General features: G+C 34.5%; 1 protein-coding gene across 7 annotated transcripts in view; it reads left to right on the top strand.

The window, feature by feature from the left end:
* XRN1 (5'-3' exoribonuclease 1) overlaps nt 1–26,392 on the top strand; it is an 84,491-nt gene that overhangs the window by 39,131 nt on the left and 18,968 nt on the right. For 6 of the 7 annotated variants that reach the window (XR_012071409.1, XR_012071405.1, XM_006202769.3 and 3 more), the window contains exons 21-32: nt 2,188–2,350; nt 3,039–3,152; nt 4,842–4,940; nt 7,556–7,671; nt 8,185–8,331; nt 12,406–12,495; nt 12,870–13,005; nt 16,437–16,493; nt 16,627–16,759; nt 19,453–19,522; nt 21,860–22,067; nt 23,136–23,231. Coding sequence is in view for 4 of the 7 variants with exons in the window: in XM_006202769.3 (XP_006202831.2) it covers nt 2,188–2,350; nt 3,039–3,152; nt 4,842–4,940; nt 7,556–7,671; nt 8,185–8,331; nt 12,406–12,495; nt 12,870–13,005; nt 16,437–16,493; nt 16,627–16,759; nt 19,453–19,522; nt 21,860–22,067; nt 23,136–23,231 (1,429 nt within the window). In the remaining 3 variants the exon portion in view is untranslated. Of the gene's footprint in view, nt 1–2,187; nt 2,351–3,038; nt 3,153–4,841; nt 4,941–7,555; nt 7,672–8,184; nt 8,332–12,405; nt 12,496–12,869; nt 13,006–16,436; nt 16,494–16,626; nt 16,760–19,452; nt 19,523–21,859; nt 22,068–23,135; nt 23,232–26,392 lie in introns of those variants that run through there. The other variant, XR_012071410.1, reaches the window with a different exon arrangement.

Below are 26,392 nucleotides of genomic sequence, written 5' to 3'. Positions count from 1 at the left end.
AGCAGCAGTTATAGCTGTCACTGTAGTTTGTCACTCAAATACGTGATGATGTATAGAAAAAGAGAGAAAGAATGAAAGAAAAGACATGATCTCTTACACTGGGAGTAAACAGTTACCTGAATTTGAGTCATTTTTACTAATCTTAAGGGCGTTAAATTTCTTGGCTACGTGTAAGTAATAGAAAAGGAAGGAATACTCTCCCTTGTTCTTCACCCTCTCCCCTCCCTACTCCCATACCCACCCTACACCCTACATGTAGACCCCTGAATTCAGTAACCAATAACTAAGAAGCCCTACATCCTGGGAATGCTAATTTTCAGGATGCTTTGTGTCCCATGATCTCATCCTAACAATACCTCTCATTTTTCATCCAAACACTTTCCTTAAGTCAAAATAAAATAATAGAAATTGGCAGTAGCACATGAAATGGTGTTATAAATGTATGCCCATCAGCCGTCCTGTTTAAACTGTAATAGCAAACATTGATAAATGGAGAATTCAAGAATATACCTCTTCTGTAATTTTGGAGCTAACACCAGGCCATAATATCCTTATTCAAATATGTGTAAATAGAAAAAATGTAAAAAGACCATGAAAAGCCATCTAGCATGAAAGAAGGAGATAAATATAGCTGTCAGGGGTAGAAGTTGGGCATATTTTTGCTTCCCAATAATTTAAGTTAGACACCTCATCATAGCTCACATTCTGAATTTTCTTTTATAGCACATAAATAGAATCATCATAATACATTTGTCTATGATTAGTTTAATGACTCTTTTTGTAGATAGTATACTCCATGAGGGTAGGGAACATACCTGCTTTTGTCACCATAATTGTAATTTTGCCGTATAAAATACATATCTATATATAAAATAATGTTACTTAACTATATAGGTAACTATAATATATATTATATAATACATATATTTATGCATAAGCATATATACAAAAATTAAAATTACGATTTTTATAATGAGCTCAGTCTAGGGTCTGAATAGGAATATGGGCATACTGAAAATTGAATCAGTGAGCTAAAAGATCAAACTGAGGGATTCCTTCAGCACATAGTGCAAAAAGCACAAATTGTTGAAAATAATAATGATCAGAATTTCTAGTATCTGATAGGAGTTTAGAAAGAGAAAATGGAAGGAGATAAGAAAACATCCCTCAGATGAAGAATGATTGTATGTTTAGATCAGGGGTCAATAAATGTTTTCTATAAAAGGCCAGATGGAAAATACTTTAGGCTTTGTAGACTTCACAATTTTTGTCACAACTGTTCAACTCTGTTGAATCACAAAAGCAGCCATAGACATTAAGTAAATGAATGACTATGTTCCAATAAAAGTTTATTTATAAGAACAGGAGCCTGGATGTAGTCTATGGCCATAGTAGTCAATCCCTGCTTTAGACTGAAAAGGCCCACTGAATGCCCCTCCCTGTCAGTCTATCTTCTGTCTCTCTGGATTTAGCTATTCTGGATGTTTCATATAAATCAAATCACATAATATGTGACCTTTTGTGTCTGGCTTCTTTCACTTAGCATGTTTTTGAGGTTTGTACGCATAGTGTATATCAGTATTTATTTCTTCTTATGGCCGAATATTCAATTGTATGGATATACATACCACCTTTTGTTTATGCATTCATCTGTTGGTGGATATTTGGGTTGTTTCCGCCTTTTTCTATTATGAATAGTGCTGCTATGAGCATTTGTCTATAAACATTTGTTTGAGTGCCTATATGCAGGTCTTTGGTTATATACCTAGAAGTGAAATTCCTGGGTTGTTTGGCAATTGTGTGTTTTAACTTTTTGAAAAACTGCCAAACTGTTTCCCCATAGTGGCAGCATTGATTTAAATTCCCATCAGCAATGTACAGGTGTTCCAGCTTCTCCACATCTTTCCGAACACTTGTTGTTTGTGCTTTTTTTTGTTACAGCCAGCCTAATGGGTATGAAATACAGGAGTTTCTGTGAATTCTTATTTAATCTTACAGACATTGGGAAAGGTAGCCACAGAGGAAAGCAACTAGTGCAAAAAGTCTTAAGTTAGGTACTACTCAGAACTGCTAGCATATTTATTTAAAGTTATTTAAATGTTTAGTTATAAAGTTGGTAGTTTGATGTTTATCATCATAGAGGTATACACACTGATGCACATCTATGTATTTTTTTAATTCTTTTAGCTACCTGAGAAGAAAGGGAATAATAATAAATGAAACGTCTGCAGTCATATACGGTCAGTTACTTACAGGTCGTAAATATCAAATAAATCAAAATGGTGAAGTTCGTCTACAGAAACAGTGGTCAAAACAAGTTCTTCCATTTGTTTATCAAACTGTTGTAAAAGTAAGTCTCCATCAGGTCTCAATTCTATCTTAACGTAACTGTTGCACACTGTATAAATAAAAGTATATCATATTAAATATTTATTTATGAATAAAAGACTAATGCAGCAGTATATAATAGAGATTATTATTTAATGTAGTTTGCAAAATGCTCTAGTCTTTAAAAGGAGTATTACATGCTTAGACACTCATTTGTGTATTGTTAAGAAAGTTTATTTTATTCTCAAAAAATGTTTGGTTTAAATAAATTAGTAAATACAAAAAGCATTTGCTTTTGTGTTTGCAATCTTAGATGTGGTAAGGGGACAACAGTTTTTTAAAACATGTGGTGATCCTATACTTTTGGGAAAACAGTATAGCATAGCGATTAAGAGCACAGACTGAGTTGGTTTCTTAGCTGTATGACCTTGGGAAAGATTCACCTTCTTTCTGTGCTTTAGTTTCCTTATCTATAAAATGGGGCTAGTGATAGTCTCTGCCACAGAGGGTTGTCTTGAAGTGAAGTACTTAGAAGAGTGTCTGGCGTGTGAGTAGATAATAAATTTTGGCTACTAGTATTGTTATGTAGGAAATCTTTACATTTGGTGTTGGTAGACAGCATCGTCATAATTGCGTAGGAAAAATACTTGATATGCAATCTATGAAAATTTTAACTGTGATGATTCACTTTTATATTTCATTCTGCATAGGACATCCGAGCCTTTGACTCCCGTTTCTCTAATATTAAAACATTGGATGACTTATTTCCTCCTAGAAGTATGGTCTTTATGCTGGGAACACCCTATTATGGATGCACTGGAGAAGTTAGTTTCTCTTATTATTACTAATTAAATTTCTGGTGTCAATTTAACTTCTCTTCATTTAGGTGTAAAAATTTAATACTGAAGGGAAAAAAATAGGAAAGAATTCATTCATCTAACTTGTAAACACAATATTTGGCTATATATATTTAGTCTTGAAAACGTTGGGATCAGGAGATGGTGGGAAAAAATTCAAATTCTGATCTCTTTTTTTAGTAGAACCAGGCTTCTCAGAGAAATGACTGATTACAGGGCTGGTGCAGGACGTGTACAAGATAAGCCTAAAACGTTATAAAGGGGAGCAAGGAGGTGCTCAAAAGAATGATGGGAGCACATCACATAAAAACAGGAACCAGGTTGAAGAGCCTTCTACCAGCCAAATCGGGGACTGTTTTGAGTACCAAAATAACCAAGTACTTAGTGTGTTAAAAACCATTGCGGGTGAGGAATAGGAATGCATAATTCCAAAGTGATAATAAAAGGTGAATAAATGAGGAAAGGAATGGCTTTTGCTTATAGTATCATGTCTAGGGCAAATGTGGAGGAAGTGGAGGAGTTGGAAAACCATCATTTTACAACCGTTATGATATAGATTGCATCAGACAACAGTCATCATTGGAAGCTAAATCAAAGGGGGATTTTCGATCAGGAGCAAGATATTTTCATGGTCATAGAAAGTGCCTCCCTGCAGGCTATTTAGTTGCAAGGGAAGCAAAAACTGTAACTATACAGTTACATATGTAACTGAGCAACATATGATTGTATGATCAAAATTAATATCACAGTGAAGGACAAATAAACATCACGTACCTCCAAATGGGATACCCTACAAAGGACTCATCCCCTCTGCACTATTCTGGCTGAGAATATATAACCTTAACCTTATCACAGGGAAGCATCAGAAAAATCCAAAATGAAGAATTTTTTTTAAGGCAAGGTAGAGAGGGAGGAATGAACTGTATTCTTCAAAATGTCAATGTATGAAAGACAAAGGAAGTTTCTGGATATATTCTAGATTAAAGGAGGCTAAAGAGATATGACATCTAAATTCAGTATCTGATCCTAACCTGATCCTGTAGTAGAGAGAGTAAAGAGTTTTCTATAAATATAGGACATTTTTAGGTCAACTGACAAAATTGGTATATGGACAGTAGATTAGAAAAAATATTGTGTCATGAATTTATGTACTTAATAACTGTACCATGGTTATATAATAAAATATCCTTCTTCTTAGGAAATATGCACCAAAATAGTTAGGGGTAAGGGACGTGATATATGCAATATACCCTCAAGAAGTTCAGAAAAGTAATTATATGTAAGTAAATACACACATGAAGCACAAATGTTAAGTAAATGGAGTAAAATGTTAACAACAGATGAATCTGAGTGAATGTTTTTAGTGTTCTTTGACCTGTTTTTATTTTTGCAACTTTTTAATAGTTTGAAATTATTTGCAATGAAAGTTAGTATGAAGTGAAAGACTGGTTAACAACTAGTAAAGCAAGGGACAATGACTTAAATTTACAGTATAACCAAATCCAGTTACAAATTCCAAGAGAATTTCCACTGTCACCTTTATTGTCTTAACTGTCTTTCAGAAATAACAAACACTATTCAGATAAGTAGAAAAATAAGTAAAGAAAACATAGTGAAAGAGGCTAAAACGTACTGTGATTTTTCTCCCCCTCCAAGGTTCAGGATTCAGGGGACGTGATTATGGAAGGCAGGATTCGTGTGGTTTTCAGCATTCCATGTGAACCCAATCTTGATGCTTTAATACAGAACCAGCATGTGAGTACCATAGTCTATATTATTTAATTCAGAATTAATTAACTTTTAAAATGTTAAAAGTATATTTTTGGTACCTCCTTTGAATTATGCAAATATTTTATTTAATACTGATTAAATTCTCTAACAGTTGCATCTTGTATCATTTAAAAATAAATATTGAATCTGTGCTGAAAACTTCATGCAGATCTTTGGAGGAAAAACCACTGCAATCCTGCTATTAATCTAAAATGGTTATTATGGGTTATTTTGTTCAAGCTTATAAGTGGCACATTGATTAGCATACCCTCTCGGAATAGAGTTAGGTTTTTTAAGTCTTTCATAATTAATCAAAGCCTGCCTTTTAATTTACAAGTGACAAATGGCTTCTTACAAAAGGTTCTATGTCTATATTCAGCTAAAGATGAACAGTCCCTAGAGAAAATTGGGAAACTGCCTAAACAGCATTAACCCATTGAGTATACCTCTGCAGGATGACATGGCATCCTTCTGAAGGACCTTTTTCTCCAAAGATGTTCATTGACCTCCTTTTATTTTCCCATTTTAAAATAAAAGGATGATTCTGAAATCTCTTATTTGTTCTTATTGATTGATTGGATAGTTAACTTGACTAAAATTAATTCACAGTCAGCCAGCTGTTGTTACTTACACTTTTACTTTCTCTAGTAATATAAAGATTTATATCCCATGAAATGAATTTAAGGCATTAGATACTGATAGGCATATGTAGAATAGATAAACAAGATTATATTGTACAGTACAGGGAAATATATACAAGATCTTGTAGTAGCTCACAGCAAAAAAGAATGTGAGAGTATATGTATGTTCATGTATAACAGAAAAATTGTGCTCTACACTGGAAATTGACACAACATTGTAAACTGACTATAACTCAATTTAAAAAAAAAATTTTAAAAATTAAGGCATTAGGCACCAGCATACCTATGAGGAAACTTTGTGGAAAACAGAATAGTCCCTAAAATCTTGCCATTGGGTCTTTTTTGGAGAAACAATTCAGAAAACATGGTCAGGAAACCAGGAGACTGGCCCTTTAGAGAAAGGAGCTGGAGGTCTGTTCTGGGGGTCAGTAGAGGTAGAAGAACTTGTGTTGCTTCATCCTTGGCTTTTTCTGCATCTGAAAGAGCCTGTCCAATTCCAGGTGTAGAGTGTTGCTAGGCATGCCTTCTCTACTATACTTTCTCTCTCTTTACGTACTTTCTTTAACTTTTACTCCAGCCTTCTTCTTTCTCTACCTTATATATTTTCTAGGATATTTTTGATAATTTTAATTACTTTTTAGTTATACCATAACCCAGTATTTCTCAAAAAGTGTACTCATGGTATTTTGAGCAGGACAATTACGTGTTAAATAGGACTGTTCTGTATGTGGCAGGACAGTTGGCATCCTTGGTCCCTACATACAAAGTGCTTGACACCTGTGCAATTATTGTAACTGAATGTGCCCTTGCACATTTTCAAATGCTTATTAGAAGAGTGGTACTGCTGTGATAGAAAAATACCTTGATTTTTCCTTTCTCTTCTGGAAAGCGTACTTGATTTGTTTGTATTATTTCTAATAATACATTGTATGATTTTTTATGGAAAAAACTGTGTTGCATTTTTTGCTAGTGTATTAATGTGTTTTAATAGTGACTTTATGTTCCAGGCCACTAAAAAAGTGTATCCATTTAGGGACCATTATAGACAATGGTCATTAAAAAAAATAATAGTAACGGTGGAAAACAATGTATTACCAGTCATTGGAAATTTTGCTTTTGTTGATGATAAAATATCCTTATAGTCCTATAAAATAAGAGTATAAAGTATTTGTATGAAATTTTAAAAAGTGAACAAAATCCATATAAAACAAGTATGTGTTATTATTACATACATGATGGTAGGCGTATATGGCAGCTTACCCTAGTTGGTACTGGATTGGTGAGTAATTTGCTTCCTGGTTTAAAATTATATGAACTAGTACTTTTTTTTTAATTTGACAATCTTCATAGTTTCTTCCTGTAGGTACACAAAATTGAGGTTATGTTGACTGAATTATATTAATAATATTCTAATTACAAGCCTATACATATTTGTTATTTTCCTACGATAGTAAATAATTAGGGGAAGCAAATATAACTTATATCTATATACGAAGGACACCCTTAATTTTGCTCAGTAGCAACTATTTTGATGAGCTCATGTTTTAATTCAGCGTAATAATTTTCAAGACCTTATTTTGTCCCAGGTACTTTACCAGGCCCTTCTTAGAATATAAAAATTCATTTTTTTAAAGTAGTTCTTGCCTCCAGAGTTTGCCATTTAGTACTTACAATAGGGTTTATTTCTTGAGACAGTTTCACAAACTGTATATTTCCTCCCTCTTTCATTCATCCTTGGAAATTCTGTCCTTTAAGGAGAAAGAGGAGCAGAGAAATTCTGCCTGTAAATCCTTTCTAAAAATGAGGGGTGAGGAGGAGATCATTACTTTTGAGAATCCTTACATTGCCACAATCCAAAATGTTAGTGATGTCTTAATTATCTCCAGATTTTAAAGGTAAAGAAATAACATTTAATGCTTTGTGTTTCCATAATTGACCTTTTTGTTTTTATATTTAAAGAAATATTCTATAAAGTACAACCCAGGATATGTGTTGGCCAGTCGCCTTGGAGTGAGTGGATACCTTGTTTCAAGGTTTACAGGAAGTATTTTTATTGGAAGAGGATCTAGGAGAAAGTAAGTTTATGTTAGAGAAATTTACTTAAAGTGGCAGAAAAAATTAAGTGATAAAGATAAAATGGTTAATATTTCAGGATTTATTTTTTCTTATTAATTGCTCTGAATTTTCTTTAAAAATTATGCATAAATTCCTCTGATGGTGATCTTTCATCTAAATGGCACATGCTTTAGGTGGTTGGAAAGACAGTTCTTATTTTTAGCAGCTAACAAATTGAACCTTGAAAAAAGGTATCAGAAGGTGTGTGTGAATTTCAATAATATATTTCCCTGCATTTTCTTGTTTCATTCTCCTCTCTAATTACATAATCTGTTTATATGCCTTGTTAACTTGGGTTTTGAAGCCTTTCCTCTAGTTTTTCCGTTACTGCTACTTTGGAAATAACCATGATAACTAAAACATAGAAAGACAATCTAAACTTTTCTAAGAATTAAAAGCAAAACTTTTTATTCTTTTTAACAAAATTTTAAAACTTTTGTGTGTGTGTGTGTGTGTGTGTGGTTTAAATTCAGCCCTCATGGAGACCATAAAGCAAATGTGGGTTTGAATCTCAAATTCAACAAAAAAAATGAGGAGGTACCTGGATATACTAAAAAAGTTGGAAGTGAATGGATGTATTCATCTGCAGCAGAACAACTTCTTGCAGAGTATTTAGAGAGGTAAGTGCCTAGCAAGATCTTACTGGGCATCCAAAAACGTAGGAATATAACTGTTTTGACTTTCTGATGAAGCAAATGTTTCCTTTAGCAAAATGTGATATGTGTTACATATAAACTTAATTTTGTATCATAGAGCATCATAGCCATTACCTAAAATAGGATAGAAAAATACTTTACTTACATTATTTAAAATGAATAAAGGTTGATGAGAGTTGGCTTCCATTTTATTAAAAATTTCCTTACTTTGCTATCATAAAGTATTCACTACTCTTGTTTGTCTATGTCAGTAGTAAGAGGATTAGTATGGATAAACAAAACAGCTCTTGGCATAGTGAGCTTTCTTTAAACTCCAGCTGGCCAACAGATTACTATCCTAGAATTACTGAATTTTATTGCTAGAATAGTTTAAGAAATCAACAAGTCTCAACTCCTCAGTATAACAATAAGAAATATGAGTACCAAGATTAACTGAGCCACTTAGTGACAGAGATTTACAGGAAGTATCGTTACTTCTGATTCACAGTTTAGTGTTCTTTCCATTGTTCGACTGGTTTCTAACCTTCTCATATTTGAGGATCCCTGTATTTAGTGTCTTAGGGCTGCCATAACAAAGTACCACAAACTGGGTGACTTAAAACAACAGAAGTTTATTGTCTCACAGTTCTGGAGACCAAAAGTGTAAAATCAGGGTGTTGATAGGGCCATGCTTCTTATGAAGGTGTTAGGGAAGGCACTGTTCACACACGTCTCCCAGCTGCTTGTAGCCTCACGAGTTTTGTTCCTTAGCCTCTTGAGGCATCAGCCAGTCCTCCAGCTTCACATGGTTTTCCTCCCTATGTGTCTACATATCATCTCGCTATGTGACTCCACATCTGTGTGTTTTCACATCACCTCTGTGTACATGCCTGTCTCTGTCCAAATTTCTCCTTTTATAAGGACACTGGTAATACTGGATTAGTGCTTATTACTTCTTTTAAAAACCTGTTTTCCAAATAAAGTCACATTCTGAGGCACTAGGAGTTGGGACTTCAATATATCTTACTTGAAAGGGTTGGAGATCACACAGTTCAATCCCATATTACCATCTGAAAATTTAGATTATTTCTTCTATTTACTTTAAAATGTCATATTAAGATTGCTTTTTCTTGATTTTTCAACTTGACATATGCATTGATTTCCTACCATAGAAGATGAAGCTTTAGCTCTCTTCTAGCGCTCCCACTCCCTATTTCCTCACCTCCAGACACACACAAACATATTTCCCCCTCTCTACAGTTTTTAACATTAAACTGTATTTAAAGTTTACTTAAGATAATGTAAATGGACACAGCTGGACCTTGTAGAATATTAGGATTACATTTCCTTTCTTATACACATTTTTGTTCTTTTTGTATTTATTCATTGGTTTCTTATCTATGTTCACATGACTAATTTGGCTCTAAACTCTGTGCTGTAGCTGGAAAACTTAATACAGTCAAACAGATTGTGTGACTTGTCAGTTCCATTTTCTTCTTGTAGACATCCTTCTAAAACCGTCTGTCTTCCTGCTTCACTGTGAACTAACTGCTCTCCTGGGCCATTGCACAGCTCTCATCCAAGAGTTTCTCTTTATGATCATCCTAGGAATTCCCTTCACCATTCCCCTGCATAGGATTCCTTTATTTCCTGGCTTTTATGCCTTACTCCTGGTTTATATCACCATTTTGATGGAGCAGTTACACAGGCAGCTTCCTAAGAAAGCTTGCATATCTGGAAATTTGTTTAAACCTCCTAGACTGGAGATTATTTTCCTTCAGAATTTGGGAAGTACTGCTCCATTCTCTTCTTGTTTCCTTTGCTGTCAAGAAGTCTTATGCCATTCTGATTCTGAATCTGTGTGTGTGACCTATTTTCATTTCTGCAATCTTTTAAGAATCTTCCCTTTACCACTGCTGTTTAATAATGTGATGATGTGTACCTTAGTATGGGTCTTTTTTCTTTTGTTTTACTGTCAGTCTTTTTAGACTTGAAGCTGATGCCCTTCCATTCCAAGAAACTTTTCTGAATTATTTCTTTTATAATTTCCTCCTCACCATTTGTTGTTGTTCTCTCTTTCTGGGACTCCTTTTGCTAGATGTTAGACTTTTTTGGATTAATTCTTCTGATTTTCATATCTCTTCTTATCTATTTCCTACATTATACCCCTGTTCTACTCTGTAGGAGATTTCTTCAACTTTAACATATCTTTTAAATTTTTTATTTAATCATTTTCAATTTCTGAAAGTGTGTCCTTATCCTCTGCCATTCCTTTTTTATAGCATCTTGTTCTTATAATGAGTGAAATTTCTTTTATTTCTCTGAAGATAGTAATCTAGATTTTCTTCTATTCTCAGTATTTTCTGTTTTCTCCAAATTGCTTTTTTTTTCTTTTTCTTTTCTTATTCTTTGGGCTTGTCAGGTGAGACTTGGCTATTTCTGCAGAGGATCTCCAAATATCACTTCCTATATGTATATTCTTTCTCTTAGGCTAGGTAGAGATCTGTTCTCCAGACTTTTCTGCAGAGAACAGAACTGACTTCCAGTGGCTTGGAAGTTAACCAGGGAACTGGGGTCTTATTACATAGTGAATGCTATGACACACCCCATCCAGGTACCCCACCCCGACAATGTCCCTTCAGGACTGAGGACATATTCCCTTGGCAGCAGGAATAGGTTAAAGTTATGCCCCTTTCCCACAAAAGCCACAGGTCCAATGCCTGATCAACAAGGAGGTGTCAAGGCCCAGCCAACCTGATTGCCCCAGTTCAGGGCAAGTCTGAGGGGGCCTTCCTAGTCTGAGATCTGTATAATACTGGCCAAGGAGTTCATTAAGAATGAATCACAGCCCAACTTCTCCCTGTGCCTAATTCTGCTCCTTCCTATCTTCCTTCCCTTTACAGGTATTGATTCCACAAAACTCACTAATAAACTTCCTACATGTTTATCTCCATCTCAGAGACTGTTTCTTAAAGATGTTATACTTCCTAGCCTGATTCCTAGTGACACACACAAGTGTCACTAGGAATCAGGAATCAGGATTCTGATCAGCAATCAGGATTCATGAAAGTATAACCACTTGTTATACTTTCAGTAGGGCACCTGGCCTCTCCTCCTCACACCCCACCCATCCAGTTCCCTGTGCCTGGAATACCCAAGGCTAGAGCAGACCCTAGTCAACCTCTCCAAAAGATAAACCATGGGATTTATGCTGGAGTAGAAGGCAAGTAATCACATGACCACCTACCTGCTTATTATACAAAATTTTCAACTAAAAGCCTAAGAACCTCACTCCATACTATAGCATTAAAATGTACCTGAAGCCCGTATCTCCTGAGCTTTTGCAGACTTCCACAGTTCAAATCAACTTGCTTCTTGTTGACCTCCCACACTGGTGGCTTGTGGTGCAGCTTATTCCTGTCTGTCAGATCATTTCACACTTATCTATTCAGTTTTCAATTTCTTACATTTTGTTAACAACTCATATATAGTGTTGGATTCTCTGCTTCGCTCTTTGTCTGTCTTTGTAAGTCTATGCCCTTTTTTATAATTAACTGTTCTTTTAATAGGTTGGGAAAGAAGCAAAAATAAGCGTGTGTTCAGTCTGCTGTGTGTATTTGAAAGTACTGCACTATTCAGGAAACAATGGAATTTTGAGGAATATCAGAAGATTTAGTGGGTTTTCATTTGCTTTATTGAGGAGTACTCTAGCTTTGTTGTGAAAATTAGGGAATAACCCTGTAGAGATTATTTTTGTCCATTTATCACCTGTCATTATAGTCTATTAGGGATTGAGTCAGTAATTGAGGTTTGTAAGTAATTGGAGTTTATTGTAGTTCATGAATTGAATCATTTCTCCCTCAACTACAACTCCCTCAACTTTTGAGAGCCTGTGAATACTTTTGAATCTTTTAGTCTCTATCTCTTATTAATACTCTGTGTCCTCAATATATTTACTATGTCCCCTTAGGGTCCAGAATTATTTGATAGGAAGTTTATATGAAACTAGCCATGTGTATTTTTTAAGCAGTATTTGTGTTTATTTGTTTGTTTGGCTAGAGCTCCAGAACTGTTTTGTTATATAGCCAAAAATAGCCAAGAGGATGTGTTCTACGAAGATGATATTTGGCCTGGAGAAAATGAGAATGGGTAAGCAAAATTTGTGGGATTTATTGCCTCATAGTTCAACTTGGTGGTTCCATTGAAAGGTACAGCAGTTAGTTTCTCAAGAATTTATATTACTTTTGGTAGGAAGGTTTTGTATTGTTTTGTTTTTGCTTTAAGATCTTAATATAATTTTTTTATTTCACTTAGATCAGTAAAGTACTGACAAGTAACTTTAACTATAAATTAAATGAGATGTTCATGTTTATATTAGATTTATAATTACTACTAATTAAGTGTAGTGGTTAATTATATATTTAATGTCTTTTATAATTCACAGCCCTCAAAAGTTTATATCAAACCTTTCTATAACTCCTCAGAAAGTTTTAATTAATGTGAAAAAATTGTTTTTAATATAGTGCTGAGAAAGTTCAAGAAATTATAACTTGGCTAAAGGGGCATCCTGTGAGCACTTTGTCTCGTTCTTCTTGTGATTTACAAATTCTGGATGCAGCTATTGTTGAGAAAATTGAAGAAGAAGTTGAAAAGTGCAAGGTACTAAATTACAATAAAGAAGATTGCTAATGAGATTTGAAGTTAAATGAACTGTATATTAGTCTGCAAATGATTTATTTGTGTTTCAATCAGATAAAACATATACTCAGTGATTCTAAATTATGTCAAATGATTCTGTAATTTAAAAAAATGTTCTAGCCATTTCCAATGTCTGTTAAGTTTATCTAAATAAATATAAATGCTACATCAATATAAAGCCATAGCATTTAAATTTTATGTCCTTGTAGTGTTTCTAATTTTAAGAATTAATATTTTATGATTCTAGTCAAGATAGAAGATTTGTGATTGAGAAATAGTGTTAACCCCCTATTCTTTCATACTCTTCTGAGACAGTTCATCTTTTTATAGAACATAAAAATTGTATTTATCTAACTTTTACAGAATCACTTCTAAAATATACTTTTCCACTGACAAACTCATTCAATTATGAAGTATTTTTAAAACCCCACTTAAACGAGCCTTTTTTATGTCTTAATTTTAAAAAACAAAAACCTGTGTAGCCTTAGCTGTTTTATCTAATTTGATTCCCTATATTGATGCAATAGAAAATAGATTAATTATATTCCTTTTTTAACTTTGTTATTTTTCAGTATTTGCCTTTTTACTAAAATGATGTTGCTTTGCTAACACAGCACTCTCTTGTTTGAACTAATAGCAGAATAAGTTAAGAACTGGGCTTTTTTAAAACCTTCCCGCATCTCTCTTTCAATACTGAAAACCTTAGGCAAGATAGTTGACCTTTCCATTCCTCCATTTCCTCATTGGTAAAATGAGAGTAAAATAATACCTATTTCATATGGTTCTCAAAAGAATTAACTGAGTTAATACATAAAAACTCCTAATAATGTGTAGTTGTTATTAATGCTTAATAATACTTAGCTATTACTGTTTGAATTCTCTTATCACACACTCAAGAGCTGAGAATATGATCTGGAAAATCACCACTAGATGACTCCTTTTACCTTTAAGAAAAAATGTTAGGCTCAGAGCCAAGAGTTTGATATTTTGAAAGGTTATTGATACTCAGTTGAGGATGGAGAGCCTTCATTTCTTTTTGTCTTTCAATGTAAAGTCTATTTGTCCAGCATTGTTTTTGTTTAAGGAGGGAAGGTAACTAGATTTGTATATTTGTTTGTTTGTTTATTTAATGGAGGCCCTGGGGATTGAACCCAGGACCTCGTGCATGCTAAGCTAAGCACATGCTCTACCACTGACCTATACCTTCCCCCACAGGATTGTTTTTGAAATGAGTTTTCCACTTATAATCTTAAGCCCCCAAATTTTATTTGAACCCATTTGGATGTGGAGCTTTCTAAATGTTTTACACATTTTTCCCTTACTTTGCAAACTGAAGATCCGTATACAAAGTTGTAGTCAATTATTTTGATTACATTTTCATATAGGAATAAAAACCTGTTAATGTGTCAAGGAGTAGCTATGAGATTTTTTTTCCCCCTTTTCAGTGTTAGAATGTTATTAGGGTAATAAAGATAAGAAGAAGAAAAAACTAAAAAATGAACAATATTCTGAACATAATTTAAACTTTTTACTGCAGGGTCATCATTAAAAGTATCTGTAGTTTTCTTATTGGACAGTGATTCCCAGACTCAGCTAATTATCAAAATTACTGGAAGAGCTTTTTAAAAAACATGCATTCTGAATTCCATCTCTAGAGCAGTAGTTCTTAAACTTTAATGTGCACATGAGTCACTGGGGGATCTTGTCAGAATACAGATTCTGATTCAGTCGCTCCAGGATGAGCCATTCTTGATAGTCTGCATTTCTAACAACCTCCCAGGTGATCACATTTTGAGTAGTCATTCCCCAGAGCTGTTCATTCATTCGGAACTGTGGGTTGGAGCCTGTGGTGGAAATACCCCAATTTATTAATTTGCCTAACGAATCAGGTTTGAATGCTAATATTCTCTAATCAGTGCTGTAATGTAACAATGCCTAGGGGTATGTTAGAGCATATGGGTTGTTTTTTCATATGCAGTCCTCTAGGCACAGTTATTGTGTCTGCTTTTTAAAATTACTTCAGATTTCTTCTCATATTCTTTCTTCTTGCTGTTGTCCGTAGGCAGTAGTTGTACTCTTAGCACTTCTAGTCTGTTGTGGACTGGAAACAGACACCTTGTCAGTAAGACCTTCGCTTTTCACCCTATTTAAAATTACAAATCTCTCCCCGCACCAATCCCCCTTATCTGCTTTATTTTCCTCTATGCTTTTTACCTTCAAACATGCTATTTATTTTCCTTATTTTGTTTCTTGTGTGTCTTCCTCAACTAGAATAAAAGGACAGTTCACTATTTTGTCCCCAGGACCTAAATCAATAAATGGCACATAAATGGAACTCAGTAAATATTTACTGAAAGAAGAAATGAAATATCTCTATAAAAAAAAGAAAATAGACTCTATTTAAAGGCTTGAGCGTTTTACACTATATAAATACAAAAACTCTGTAATGTATGGACTTTAGCTTAGGGCTGTGTTATGCCCTTCTGTACTTACTTCCATAAGCTGTGTCCTAAAGATAGGTGACTACCTCACAAGTAAACTACTGCCATTTTTCTTGGTAGGTAAGAATCACTTTTTGAAAAAAATTAATGTGAATGGTAGTAATGGGTTGCAATGAATATAAATTTCCTCACATTTTTATTAGGTAGAACAGGTAGTATTATTTCCATCTTACAGATTGAAAGAAGCTGATGCTTACATGCAAAGTCACAGAATTAATTAGCAAAGATAGAAGAAAACTCTTCCTCCAGCATTGTTTAGTCAGAAATTCAAATATCAAAGCCATTTCCCCAAAGCAAGGACATTGTAAATGAATGTCACCTTAATTTTTATAAGTAGCCACAAAACGCATGATATTGACATAAATCAATACTTTATAATGTTTTTTCTTTAATATAACTCTTTATTGACCATTGTATACAATTCTTTTTACAGTAAAAAAAGCATTTGAATAGGATAGTTTTCATATAAAATTTAAAACAGACAAATATTATCTGTGTAAGAAGTAAGGTTACTTTGGGATAGAGTAGTAACTGGGAGGCAGTACAGGAATTTTTTTTCTTAATTTCTTTTTTCAGAGGTTTTTAATGTTGTTCTTAGTAATGTTCTGTCTCTTGAACTGGGTTATACATAGGCTCATAATACAAAAATTCATCAGACTTTATACTTAGAAGTTTGCATTTATCTATTATATCTTATATGTCAACCAAAAATTTTTACTTTAAAAAATTTTAAGAATTTATTTATTCCTCCTTACTTGTATCTAAAGAAAGTCAAATTATCTTGAACTTAGTCATTTCTTTTGGCTTTTTAAAGTTCAGATGTGTCCAAATTCTGAATAATAATTTTAAAATTTAGTATTTTTAAGTGGTTTCAAAATTTTCTTTTCTCAGCAAAGAAAGACTAATAAGAAGGTTCGAGTGACAGTGAAGCCCCATTTGCTGTACAGAGTAAGTTTCCTGTCAAATACTTCAACGTTGTTTTTGCTTTGAAAGTATAGAAGGAACAAAATATTTTCAATATATTAGTAGAAAAACTTTTTTAAATTAGAGTTAATAATAATTAAATCTATCTTCTCTTCAGCCTTTAGAACAGCAACATGGAGTCATTCCTGATCGGGATGCAGAATTTCGTCTCTTTGACCGTGTTGTAAATGTGAGAGAGAACTTTTCCGTTCCAGTCGGCCTTCGGGGCACCATCATAGGCATTAAAGGGGGTAATAATGCAATACTTGACATGTCTTCAGCTGCATTTTTACTGTAAAGTAAAATATAAATTTGTGTGTCTTATATGTAAGCAGAAAGCTTCTATAATCAAGAAAAACACTAAATCCTTTTATGTTTTAGTTAAATTTTTTTTTTCAGTTTTAGTTAGAGAAATTTGTCCTTTTTTGTCTTGTGTAATCAGCTGGGAAGTGATTAAAAGATAGGGAAGTTGAGGAATGGCTGCTGAAAATTTGGTAGCTTGTGTATAGCACATTAAAATTATCCAAGACCTTGGTGAGAATACATACATTTTCATGAAACCAAAAGAAACATTTTGTCATGCCTCCTTAGTTCTTGTTCAGGGCTTTACCTTAATTGTCATTGTAATTTCCTGATTTCTGTGGAGAAATAAACATAAGTTATGAGCTTACTTACAGCTGAAATATTTGAAAGTTAAATGTGCATATTAATTTGAATTTTATGACTACAACCTAGATTATGTATATAAAACAGACCTGTCTGTCTGTTGCACAGTGATGTGCATCTAGTTAACACTAGTACAGTACACTTGAAGATGGTTACAATGGTAAATTTTGTTATGTGTTTTTTTACCAAAAAAAAAAGATGAGACAGTGAAAATAAAATGAAAGAATTAGCCACGGACCTAAAAGTGCCTCAGAGGGATGCCGGGAGTGAGTAGCTTTGCTGCATAGATTCAAAAAAAGTCAACCCAACACGAAGCAGCAAATCGGGTACCTAGGGATGAGGGCACTGGCAGCACTGTCCCTCCATGTCCCAGGCACTCAACTTTGGTCTCACTGTCCAGAAAGGAAGAAGAGTAGACAGGGCGTGAGCCTAAGAGAACTGCTTATTTAGTGCCAACATGTACCAGGCACTTTAACATTTTGCATTTAACCCTCACAACCACATAAGAGGTAGATATTATTTTCTCACCTAAGAGGTTAAGTGACTTGCCTGAGTTGACACAGATGAGTAGCAGAGCTGGGATCTGAACTCTTTCCCCTGATTCTTCTCTAACTTTGAGCAGTAGTTCTGTACATTTTCCATCCACACATCCTCTTGGGGTCTTCCCTGCCAACCTACCTCAAAAAGAAAATTTTCTTCTCTGATTCTTTGAATTTTTTGGATGTATTTCTGGCTGCTGAAAATGGAGGAAGGAAGATCTGGGCTAGTCATGGTAAGGGTCAGATGGGTGTAACAAAGCAACCTGCTTGCTGCTGTCTGCTCAACCTGAGACATCAGCTGTTCAAATGTTGAGCTTATTGCATTGTACTCTAATGAGGTTGTCCTGAAAAGACCTTACAACTCTGATAACAGAAGTTTCCTTTCTTCTGACAACTCCTGTCAGTAATGGTGACCATTTGGGATTTTATCTTGAGAAGGATTTTAGAGCTATATCTACACAGAGTGGAAAAAACTCAATCATTGATTAACCATGTCTGCTGTGGACATGGAATAGGAAGGGGGAGTGTTTGTCTTACTGCTCTCAGCTAATACCTCATCTCCATAGCCATCTCCACTAAAGGGAGTGAACAATTCTCTTATCAATAATCTTTTGAGGAAGTGGCTCCTCCGTCAGACGAGAAGCAGGAACCTAGAAGTGGGCCTTAAGCCTTCAGAGGAGAAACTCCTGCCTCTCATTGAGCCCCACTTTCCTGGGTTTAAATTTTAGGTAAAAGTGTCAGGTGAAAGGTACAGCTGGATGGGGGAGAATGAGGAAGCTCTGCAGGCCTGGTTTTAATTGGGCAATGAGGGACTGGGAGTGAGGGTAACATTCTCCAACCCCTACCAGGGGCTAGCATAGTGTCAGATACCATATTAGTCAGGGTTCTCCAGAGAAACAGAACTAATAGGATGGAAAGGGTTTGGGGTGGAGGTGGGGAGAGAAACAGAGAGAGGGACTCAGTTCTGAAGTTCTGTGATAGACACAATTATTAACTTGGGCTTAAAATTCAAACATTATTACAGCTAATTACTTCCCCTTGACATTTTGGTAAATTTAAACTTTCAGTTATGTCCCATCACCCTCTCTGCCAGATTTATTCTTCTCTGTTCCTAATTAAGCTTATTGTGCCACTATCTTTCTCATGTGTCTCATGTCTCAATTATGACATCCATTATCTGACAAGTTATCTCAGCCAGAACCTTGCAGTCATCTTTGACATCTCTATTCTTTTTATCTACACAGGTTACAAACTCTTGCCAATTCTATTTAATAATATATCCATTCTCCATTCTGTTCCCCACATTCCTGCCACATCTTCAAATCTTTATTTCCATTGTCTAATTAGAAGACCTTCTAAACTGCAAACTCCAAAGGGCGGGGTGTGGAACTAGGTTTATTTATCTGTTTATTTGATGGAGGTACTGGGGATTGAATCCAGGACTTCTTGCATGCTAAACATGTGCTCTGCCACTTGAGCTATACCTTCCCTCTTTGTATTAACTATTTTTATGAATAATTTCCAATATATACAAAAACAGAGAAAAATATAATTAATTCCCACAACATCTAATTTAAAATATTATTATTTTACTTTAAATTAATACCAGTAAGGTAATCTGTGAGTTTATTTACTTTTCACTCGCTATTTGTATTGATAGTTGTAATGCTTCTTATACTCCAAAAACTTATATACTGATTTTTTTATCATATGATTTTTCAATCTCTTTTTTTAAACAGCTAATAGAGAAGCTGATGTACTGTTTGAAGTATTATTTGATGAAGAATTTCCCGGAGGCTTAACAATAAGGTTTGTATTTCCAGATGATAATTACACTTTGTGAATGTGTCCACGTGGCCAATGACTTTGCATCATTTGTTCACAACTTGAATTCCTAGTATGTAAAAAGGCATCATACTTGCAACTAGAGATATAACAATGAATAAGACAGGCATGGTTTCCACCCTTATGAGCTTTCATTGTAGTAGGGGATATAATTAACTTATTACAATATTATTTTTTAACTAAAATGTGACAAGTGCTGGGAAGAAAAACTTTAGGCTTCTTTAAGAGTGTGATCTGTCCTGAGAGTTCTACAAAGGCTTTCCTGAAGAAGTGATATTTAAAATGGGACGTGAAGAATAAATAATAGGTAACTGGAGGAAGAGGGAGGAAGAAGGACAAGAGGTGAGGAAGAGGGAGGAAGAAGGACAAGAGGTCAGGAAGAAAGAACAGCATATGCAACAGAGGACATTTTCACTCATTTAAAAACTGAAGGAATGCAAGTGTGTCAACTTCAGCAACTGTGTAAGATTAGGTAAGAGAGAAGAGGAACCGTGCAGGAACTTGTAAGCTAATTTTCAGGAAATGCTTAGGATCTTTGGGTCTTGGTCTTTATCCTTAAAGCAGTGTGAAGCCATCAAAATAAGAGATGTGACATGATCAGATTTGCATTTTTTTAATGGTTGAATAACTTAAGGAATAGAAATGTTCTTTGAATTGAGTGACACGTTAACTCTTTGTCATTTGTTTTACTGGAGTTGTGAGTGCTCAAGCCAGATTGGGGTGGTTTGAGGAATGAATGACAGTTATAATAATGGAGGCAAGAAATTGAGGTGACCCTTGAAAAGTTTGACCGTGAAGGGGAGAAAAGATGACTGGCTGTTAGGAGATTTAAAGGAAGAGGATTGGATTGTTTGCTTTTAATTTAACATGACTGAGGCTTACTCAAGTCTTTTCTAGAGGAGCATTAATAGAAAGAAAGTTTAAAGTTATGGGGAAAACATCATGATAGAATGAGAGGTACCATGGAATATTAGAAAGTGTGGGGTCTCTCACTTAACCTTTGTGTTACCTTGGGTAGGTTAGTTAAATGTGCTCTGACCCTCAATTTCCTCATCTGTAATGAAAATGTATACTTCACTAGGTTATTCTGAGGATCAAATGAAATCCTTTCTAGTTTTCCTTTCCTCCTTCTAAAAACCAGCTGAAAAACAAGTTTGCTCAGTTTTTTTTTTCCTCCTCTGTTTTGATTACTAAGTAATTAAAATAAAAAATTAATTACTCTTGTTTAGCATCTTTGCATAAAAGCACAATTATTCCTAATACCAGATTATCACCTTCAGAATGCTATTATTGTTTTGCAACTTGAATGTACCTGTTAGCCAAAGACTTTACTATCTGTGCTCTTAAATGCAGCAGCAGAGTCTGGATCCCATACCTGATTTTATTTTACATGAAAATGGTTAGTTACCAATAACCTTACCCAAATAACTTTGAAATGTATTTTTCAAATGATTAACTTTTTCTCAGGGTCTTTTTTTTTCCCCTCCTAGGTTAAGGCACTGATTCTTGACTAATAGAGAGCTAAGTAAAAGATTACCTGCCTGCAGTATATTCATTTCTATAATGCAGAATCGTTAAGTATTGTTATCACAAAAATATTTTCTAGAAATCTAACAAAGATTTCTCATGGAAGAATTCTAGTTCTCCTGATCTCAGCATATAAGAAAATTATATTCTTATAGAGTTGAAAACTTCTGACCAGAGCAGGCTTATTTTAATATCTAAACACTTTTACCAAGGCCAGGAAGGAAGGAAATCAAAAATACTTGTCTCTTAAGCTTTCCCACTATAGAACTTTAGATGGGAAGATGAGAATAAAAAGAGCAGAACTCAACAGTTGATCAGGAGACAAACGTGATTAAAGCTATTGTTTGCCCTGTTGCATAGGTAGAGCCACAGTTAGAATGGCTCCTCCCTGAGCAGCTTCATAACCTAGACTGTACAACAAGCCACTGTTTTTTAAAAGAAGTTTGACATTTAATTCATAAGTTTTTAGTTAACTCAGCTATTATGTTGCAAGCCTTCTGAGGGCAAACTAACACACACATGAACACACACCCCTACGCACACAACTGCACCTCTGGAACAGTTTTTTCCCCACTTAGTAGCACTGAATAGTCAATTCAGAAATACATCATCTTCTAAATTGAGATCTTCCTATGAGTCAAGTTCCTCTACTGAATTTAAAAGTAATATGTATTAATTCAGATTATAGACTATCCAACCAAAATTTGATTCTTCTGCTCTCTAGCACATTTAGTATTCGTTCCCTCTGATCTTGACATAACTTTTTACTTTTAGGTGCTCACCTGGTAGAGGTTATCGACTGCCAACAAGTGCCTTGGTGAATCTTTCTCATGGGAGTCGCTCTGAAACTGGAAGTCAGAAGTTGACAGCGATCGTGAAACCACAACCAGCTGTGAATCACTATAGCTCAAATTCATCAATTTCATCTGGGCATTTGGGAGGCCTGAACCATTCCCCTCAATCACTTTTTGTTCCTACTCAAGTAAGACTCTTAGTTTTTCATTTCTCTCTTTTATAAGTCATAGGTAGTTTTGTAAGTGGAAACTTAATTTAACTTAGTTTTTTAAAAAGTTTTAGTTCAACTCAATTCCAAATTTACTTTAACCTAACAGACTAGTAAAGAATACTATTGAGAGCATTCTACCTCTGTTTTAAAATTACAGTTATTTTAAAGAAAAAAAGACATTTAAATAATGAGCTTAAAAATGCCTGTTTTCTCTTTATATATTTACTTTGTGAACTAACAGTTACATTTTTTTCTTGTTTCACCTGAATGACTTATGCTGTCTGTTGTGAAATGACATTAATTCAAAAGGTAAAAAGGAGAGGACTATATCATGTTTATCAAAAGCAGTTTCAAATCTCCACCATGCATGGGATGGGAATTCATAGATGATTTCCTTTATTTCATCTTCCTGAGAACAAAAATTGAATTGTTTTGTGTGAGATACTTAATTTTAATACCATGGCCCCAAATCTGAACCACACTTTTTAATCTAAATAATACATGTGTATTATAGGCTAATTAGAAAACATATAAGTAGATAATAACAAAGGAAACAAGCAAAAACCCTCTCAAATCTTGTAGGTAACCACTGTGAAATTTTGGTGCATATTTTTCCAGAGTTTTAATTTGCATGAAATAAGTTCCCCGTAAGTAATAGCTGATTTTTTAATCTATTAGATTATTTTTGTGTAAGATGAAGATTTTTAAAATAAAAACTATTAAACATTAGTTTGATAGAGGTAATCTGGAAGACAAAAAAAAATCTGTTGGTGGGTATTGATTCAGTTTAATCTTTTATAGCATTTGTTATGCTTTAAATGTTTTCAGATTACTAATTACATATGAAGAAGCTCATTTTCATTCCAGCAGTATACGTTTATGATTACTATACTGAGCAGAAAAAAAAGAACTGAGATGTCAGATAATGAAATTTAAATATCCTGTCTACTGCTAAATAGCTTTAATGAATTGTTTGACTTTTAATTTGAATCTTTATTTTTTCATGTTTCAGTTTTCCATAAGAAATTTTTTGTGCTTTCCCAGGTACCCACTAAAGATGATGATGAATTTTGCAACATTTGGCAGTCTTTACAGGGATCCGGAAAGGCTCAGCACTTTCAGCCAACTCTACAAGAGAAGGTTAGTGTACCTTGCCTGACGAACATTTAATTTTAAAAATTTATTTTTATATTCTCTTTTAGGTATGCAATGATTAATTTTTCTCCTGAAATCTCATAAAATAGAAATAACAGTTTTGATCTTGAATTTTCATAATTCTCTTTCAGACATAGATCTTTTTGGACCAGTAAGTGAGAATATAGAAAATTTTCCTTTTAAATCAGTTTTAGATTTTTTTTAGTTGTTTACAAAATCATAATAACCTGTATTTTAAATTCAATAAAGGCTTTAATGGCACTCATTAACTTACTCATTTCCACTTGAATATATGGCTTTATGCTGGCAGTTGGTTATCTTAAATAGAATAAACAAATTCACATTCCTTGCTAGAGATTAAGAAGAGGAAAAAAATTCTGCCCAAAGAGTAGACTCAGATACCAAAAAAAAAGGAAGAAAAGGAATGAATTCCTACTGCATTTTTTGCTAGTTACTGACCTATCTTCTCAGCGTAGGTTAAAAAGGAATGTCCTCTTAAATTTATAAACCAGTAACCTATACCATAAAGGCCTAATTTATTCTGATGTCCACCAGTGATGGTGGCATTAGCAGAGCTAGAGAGAGGAAAATAGCAAAGGGAATGATGGTAAAATAAACATAAAAAGTGAGAGTGACAAAGCACACAGGTTACCTCTGCCAAAATGCTAATAAGAGTTTTCCTTAGATCATCCACAAATCCTTTCTACACAAATGTAACCCATATCTAGATTTTCAAACTCTCTTTTCCTCCCTTATTGATACTGCTAACCACTCATTCTTCAGGAGTGCTTTTTTATCATTCATTTGTTCATTCAACACATGTTTATTAAGTGCCTACCATATACTAGACATTGTTTTATGCAAAATACAGCTGTAAACAAAACAAAAATCCTGGCTCTGATACAATTAGTATTGTAGGTAGGAAAGGACAATACATAAGATAAAAAAGTAAATTAAATGGTATATTAGACAATGATATGTAAGTTTGAGAAAAATTTCAGGGAAGCAGGATAGGAAATGTTAAGGGGAGGGAAGGTGAGGTTTTCCAATTTTAAATGGAATGTTTGGGTAACATTTGAGGAAAGATTTGAATGAAATGAGGAGTAAAATACACAGATACCTGAGGGGAGAGGCTCTGTTTTGGGGGGGTGATCCCAGGCATACACAGGGAAGAGAAAGAAGACCATTTGGCTGAATCAGTAGGGTGAGTTATAGGAAATGCAACTGGCGAGGTAACAGATCGATACTCTAGGACCTTCTGACCAATATGACATTAGCTTTTACTCAGTGAGACGGAGTCAGTAGAATGTTTTGAGTAGCAGAGTGACATGATCTGAATTACATTTTAATATGCTCTAGAGTTCTAGAGAACTCAACATGATTTTTTTTTTAAAGGTATTCAAGCTTCTGGAAAAGGCAAGGCTATGGGGACAGTAAAAATATCAGTGGTTGCCAGGGGTTGTGGGAAAGGGAGACGTGAATAGGTAGAACAGTGAATAAGCTCTGTATGGTACTGTAATGGTGGATACATGTCATTATACATTTGTCCAGACCATAGAATGCACAACACCAAGAGTGAACCCAATGTAAAATGGACTTTGGCTAATAATTATGTGTCAATGTAAGTTCATTGGTTGCCACAAATGTACCATTCTGCTGTGGTGGGGGTGGGGGGAGTGTTGATAATGGAGAAGGCTGTGCATGTATGAGGGCAGGGGGTACATGGGAAATCTCTGTACTTTCCTCTCAATATTGTTGTGAACTTAAAACTGCTTTGAAGAAAGTCTTTAAAAAATGCCAAGTTTTTATTGACAAAATATGAGAGTGTGACTAACACAAATAGCTTTAAGTAGACATCAAACAGAACAACCAAAAAGACTGTACTTATAAGTAGAATATTTTCTTTCTAATTAAACTTCGGGCACTTGTTCTTTGAAATGGTACTGTCAACATGGGTTTTAGAATTAGAGCTCAGATGTCAGCTCTTCTATTAATCAGTTCTATAACCAAATTACTTTATCACTTTGAGCCTCAGTTTACTTATCTATAAAATGGAATCAAAATACCATAGTATTTTTATGATCATAGTATTATTTTAATGATGATAAGATAATGGATGCAAAGTATATCCTACCATGCCTGGCACATGATAGACACTCATACAATATTTGTTCATACCAATCTGTTGATCCTGGTGTTCCAGTTCCCTTTCTTAGAGTCAAAATCCCCCGTAGTGTGCTACTCTGGGCCAAAAACCCCACCAACCATTGTGCTCTGCAGATAGACATCTCTTGGCCCTTTTCACTCTTACAGACTAAAGAGCCCTGGATGTTCCTGTGCATATGAGCTTACTGGATCTTCCTTCACACTATGGTGCATATCACAACTATTTTGCAACATGCCCACTGCCAACTAGGACATGATATGCCTTTGCATCCAGTGTTCATTTGTCTGTGCCCAGAAAAAAATAGTAAATAGGGCCCACCAAAAGCAAAATTGTGTAACCATTGTAAAGTGATTAGTTTTTATTGACCATCTCCTGCCCCTCCTTTTGCTTCCCCTTCCCACTTGAGCTGTGGCATGTAATCTGTTTCTTTGTGCCTTCGGGCCTCCTCTCTATTAGAAAGCAAAAGGATCTGATATGATCTTCATATGAGTATGCCATTTTGCTAGTTCTGCCCATTCTTACGCTGTCTCAGTTATGATAACTTTATAATCAGTCTTGCTATCTGGTAGTAGTCTTCCACTGTTTGAAAACCTTGATAATATAGATATTAATTTAAAAAATCAGGTACTGGGGGAAGGGATGTGGAAGGGCTAATATCCTCAACTCCTGTAACAGGGGAAAGAATGATAAATTTTTTAAAACCTCTTTAATGGAAATTTTTTAAATAATAAAGTCAAGAGAATAGTATAAGAAACCTATAAGTACCCATCCCTACCTTGAACATGTCCAATTCTGTTTCTTCCATTACACCTTATTTCCCATCCCCACATACCTCAGAGGTAGGATTATTTTGAAGCAAATCCAGAGGAATCTTTAGAGGCTGATATTTCTGTTGTGAGGAAACATTTACCTAAAGTTTTGTCGTCTTGTTAGTTTCTGTATTAACTTCAAGCAAAATTAGGTTTAATTCTTTCTATTG

Source organism: Vicugna pacos, chromosome 1 (genome assembly GCF_048564905.1).
Source record: "Vicugna pacos chromosome 1, VicPac4, whole genome shotgun sequence".
NCBI lineage: Eukaryota > Metazoa > Chordata > Mammalia > Artiodactyla > Camelidae > Vicugna > Vicugna pacos.
The sequence above is the reverse complement of the archived record's forward strand: the minus strand, read 5'-3'. Positions and strand labels throughout refer to the sequence as shown.